This window comes from Dipodomys ordii, unplaced genomic scaffold (assembly GCF_000151885.1).
Source record: "Dipodomys ordii isolate 6190 unplaced genomic scaffold, Dord_2.0 Scaffold112, whole genome shotgun sequence".
NCBI lineage: Eukaryota > Metazoa > Chordata > Mammalia > Rodentia > Heteromyidae > Dipodomys > Dipodomys ordii.
Window position 1 is genome coordinate 927,466 of NW_012267328.1, and position 4,298 is coordinate 931,763.

The 4,298-nt window shown below is 62.7% G+C and overlaps 1 protein-coding gene across 2 annotated transcripts in view; it reads right to left on the bottom strand.

Annotated features, from left to right (window-relative positions):
- Positions 1-1,844: 1,844 nt before the first annotated feature.
- The window catches only part of Kcnip1 (Kv channel interacting protein 1), a 12,273-nt gene continuing 9,819 nt past the window's right edge, over positions 1,845-4,298 (bottom strand). For both annotated transcript variants that reach the window (XM_013028636.1, XM_013028635.1), the window contains 2 exons: positions 3,528-3,590; positions 1,845-2,151 (listed from right to left, as the gene is read on the bottom strand). In XM_013028636.1, coding sequence (XP_012884090.1) covers positions 2,104-2,151; positions 3,528-3,590 — 111 coding nt within the window. In that variant the 3' untranslated portion in view covers positions 1,845-2,103. The remainder of the gene's footprint in view (positions 2,152-3,527; positions 3,591-4,298) is intronic.

A 4,298-nucleotide genomic window follows, 5' to 3' on the forward strand; every position in this document is an offset into this window, starting at 1 on the left:
CTACTGTTCCTCCTCCTACTCCTCCACCTGCTACTGCTCCTCCTCCTGCTCCTCCACCTGCTACTGCTCCTCCTCCTGCTCCTCCTCTTCCTCCTGCTCCCCCTCTTCCTCCTGCTCCTCCTCTTCCTCCTCCTTGTCCTCCTCCTCCTCCTCCTCTTCCTGCTCCTCCACCTGCTCCTCCCCCTCCTCCTCCCCCTCCTCCTGCTCTTCCCCCTCCTCCTCCTCCTCTTCCTCCTCCCTGTCCTCCTCCTCCTGCTCCTCCTCCTCCTCCTTGTCCTCCTCCTCTTCCCCCTCCTCCTCCTCTTCCTCCTCCCTCTCCTCCTCCTCTTCCTTGTCCTCCTCTTCCTCCTCCTGCTCTTCCTGCTCCTCTCCTTCCTCCTCCTCCTCCTCCTCCTGCTCCTCCTCCTCCCCCTCCTCCTCCTCCTGCTCCTCCTCCTCTTCCTCCTCCTGCTCTTCCTGCTCCTCCCCCTCCTCCTCTTCCTCCTCCTCCTTCTTGTCCTCCTCCTCCTCCTCCTTCCCCATCGGGGCCTTAGAGAGGGCTGTGTCCTCCCCCTCCCCCCCAGCTAGGACTCAGGGTAGCGACCCCCACACCCTCCTCCGCTGTGCAGATCAGTGATCGATAGCGTTGAACGTGTCGCTTTTGTCCCTGAGAATTATTTTCGATGCTGTTTGTGAGGGCTGTTGTGCCTTATTTCAATTTCTGTGTTTGGAGGTGTTGAGATGAGGATCGCTTATTTAATCACAAACCACAATCAGGAGGGCGCCGTAGGCTGGCCAGGAGCGCCAGCTTCAGGCGTGAGGAGACACCGCCGTTGAGTTTCTGGGTGTGGAGTGGATCTCACCGCCCGCGCTCCTGTTCAGCTCTCCTGTTTCTGGGTGTGAAGTGGATCTCACCGCCCGCGCTCCCGCTCAGCTCTCCCGTAAGCGGTCGGTGTTTGTTGCTGGACCCCATCACACTTTCCACAGCCTTGGTCTGACTCCATCCTCCGAATTCGGGTGCCTTTTACTTCCTGCTTGTGCCAGACGGCACGGGCGTGGGGCGCAGCCCTGCTGGGCGGCCCGGGGGGCGTGGAGTCCGGGGCAGGGGACAGAGGCGGGGTGGAGTTCCCGCAGTCTCCCTCCCTCCCCAGTCTCCCGCCGGCAGGGATGGCTCCCTTGCCCTCCTCCGTGGGCAGCACGTAGCATGCAGGACTCGCGGGGGGACGTGGAGGGTCTCCTGCGAAGGTGAGCTTGCGCGTGGTCTCCGCGTGTGCCCGTGATGCGGTGCGGGCCCGGGGGGGGCGGAGCCTGCACAGCCTGGGTGCCAACAGCGGACGGAGGCCGGTGAACGGACCCGCCTCTCATCCAGTGCGGTCATGGAAGGAACAACGGACACATAAGAAATAAGTGTATTTATTGGATAGAACATGGTATAAAATTACAGCATTTTGCAGGCATGAGGACCTCCTGGCGGGGCATGCAGCCTAGGGGAGGGCGGGGATGGGGAGGAGGCCGGGGAGGAGGGATGGATGGATGGGGACGGGAAGGGACTCGCACACCGGGCCCAGATGCTAGAATGGGAGCATTACTGGTCTTGACCTCTGCAGACGAATGACGTGGGCCGTGGGTGGTCGGGTAGCGCCGTGCGTGATCATCGGTCTATCCTACCTGTGTCCAGTCCGAGCCCTGGGTTCGACTGTTCCCACAGCGCTCCCTCGCCCCCCCGCGGGAAGAGCAACAGGCATATTGGTTTGGAGGCCCTCAGAGGACGTGTGTGTCTGGCTCGTGTCTGGCTCAGGCCTCTGGCTGCCGGCTTCGCAGGGTCTGCCCGGCGCGGCGGCGGCGGCCGGGGTGTGGAAGCGAGCTGGGCACTACGGTGCAAGCGTGAGCAGGGGCCTCCCGCAGGGCAGCGGGAAGAGACGGCATGCTTCCAGAACAAACTCAAATCTCAGCGTGTCTCTCTCAAGACGGGAGGAGAAGGTGGCGGCGAGGGGCCACGGGACACCGGGTTTCCTAGAAAGTTGTCCAAAGTGTAAAAGGTGTTTTCTGTCCCAAGAGTCGGTGTGTAAAATCGGAACAAGGGGGTTTGGTAGTGTCTCTGAGGGCCGGGCGCTGACTGCCCAGTCACATGACGTTTTGGAACAACTGGAGAGACCTCATGATGTTGTCGTCCTGGGAAGAGAGGAGGGAGAGCCGCTGGTTAGAGCCCCGGGTCCCCCTGGGGGCCCCCGCGCGCCCCGTGCCTGCCTGGGTGCCCCCCCCCCGCCCAGCCAGGCAGGAAGCTCCTCTCAGGCCGTCAGAGAGATCGGAAGACAAGCCCCGCGTCCACGCCACCGAATCGCATTCTATCAGCCGGCTAAGCCTTTGTTTTTTGGAAAACTCTTGTTTCCATTTCCTGGAATTCATTTCAATAAATATCATTTTATATCATCAGAGGCACACATGTATGGCGCCTCTCTGCTCCTCCCTCAGTCTCCTCCTTCGGCGCTCCGTGTGCGAATGCTTAGACATAATTTATCGTGTCCTGGTGTGTTTTAGATCTAGCTTCCACATATGAGAGAAAACATGCACTGTTTGTGTCTCTGAGCTGGGCTTAAATCAGTGAACACGAGTTGTTCTAGGTCCATCCATTTCCCCACAAATGACACTGTTCCTTCGAATGGCCGTGTGCAATCTCAATGTGTGCAGGGACCACATTTTTGGGGTCCCTTCATCGGTTGGGGGCGTCTGGATCGTTTCCATTTCTTGGCTGTTGTGCACAGGGGTGTAAAGGTGTCTATCGTATCCTGCCCATGATGAGACCCTGTCTCAAAACCAGAATTGAGCGGAAGGGCGGGGGCATGGCGCGGGTGCGAAGGGCGGGGGCATGGCGCGGGTGCGAAGCACTTGCCTAGCGTGCTGGAAGCCCTGGGCTCCACCCGGACGCACATCCGGTTTGAGCGCTCGCTCGGCGTAGATTTGGGTTTTCCAGCTGTTCCCTTGGGGTCTGACAAGAGGGAGCAGGAGGTCGCACAGCCAGGGGCAGGCGGGAGCCGCCCCTGGGAAGCCGCTTTGTCTCCTGGATCTGTACCTCAATGGATCTGTACCTCCCAACAGACTTGGACTTGGCCGTCTGCTCAGCCCTGCTGGGAGCTTGTCAGCCACGGGCCGGCGGGGAGCGGAGGTGGCCGGGCCTGTGGCGTGTGAGGGCGGTGTCCGGCAGGCCTTCCTTCCCAGACTTTGGGGTGCTGTGCCCGGTCCCCCCTTACCTCCTGACAGGACTCCAGACTTTGGGGTGCCGTGCCCGGTTCCCCCTTACCTCCTGACAGGACTCCAGATTTTGGGGTGCTGTGCCCGGTCCCCCCTTACCTCCTGACAGGACTCCAGACTTTGGGGTGCCATGCCCGGTCCCCCCTTAACTCCTGACAGGACTCCAGACTTTGGGGTGCCGTGCCCGGCCCCCCCTTACCTCCTGACAGGACTCCAGACTTTGGGGTGCTGTGCCCGGTCCCCCCTTACCTCCTGACAGGACTCCAGACTTTGGGGTGCTGTGCCCGGTCCCCCCTTACCTCCTGACAGGACTCCAGGAATTCATCTAAAGTCACAATGCCGTCCTTATTTTTGTCCATTTTCTGAAAGACACAAAAGGAAGCGTGGAAAGAACGGGGTCTGCAGGCGGCGCCTGCCGCGGGTCCCGAGCACGAGGCTGCTCCGGCCCGCACGCACATCCTCAGCCAAACCAGACCAGCAAACGGGCCGGTTCTCGCCGCACGGCAGCCCACGCTTCCCGCACCCCGTGCTTTGTGTTGGCCTGTTTCCTGCTTTGGCAACAAAGTGCACAAGGCTGGTCGTTGGTAAGGAAAAGGAGCTGGCTGAGCTCACGGTTCGCAGCTGCAGGCCGGGAGCCTGGTGCTGCCCTCTGTGGGCCCCAGCGGGGCTGTGGGGTGCGGGCGAGGGGGGAGGCGTGCGGGGGGGGGCAGGCCTGCTCCCTGCACCGCTCACCCTCAGCAGGGCACAGCCTGGGGAGGGGGGGGGGGAGGCGTGCGGGGGGGGGCAGGCCTGCTCCCTGCACCGCTCACCCTCAGCAGGGCACAGCCTCGACCCAGCACCCCAGGACTGTCCCCGCCACCTGATCCCCCCACCCGGCCGCCTCCAAAGATCCCCTCACTGCTCCCAGGGCCCGCGAGGGCCGCGGTGTCCGGGGGGCCCGCATGGAGGGCGCCGGCGGCGAGGCTCGACTCTGTCGCTGCCTGGGCAGCTTTGGGGGCTGCGCGGTGGGAGGCGCCGCTCTGCCATTCCCACCCGCCCTCACTCCCGCCCCCTGCGGGCTCCTCCGCAGC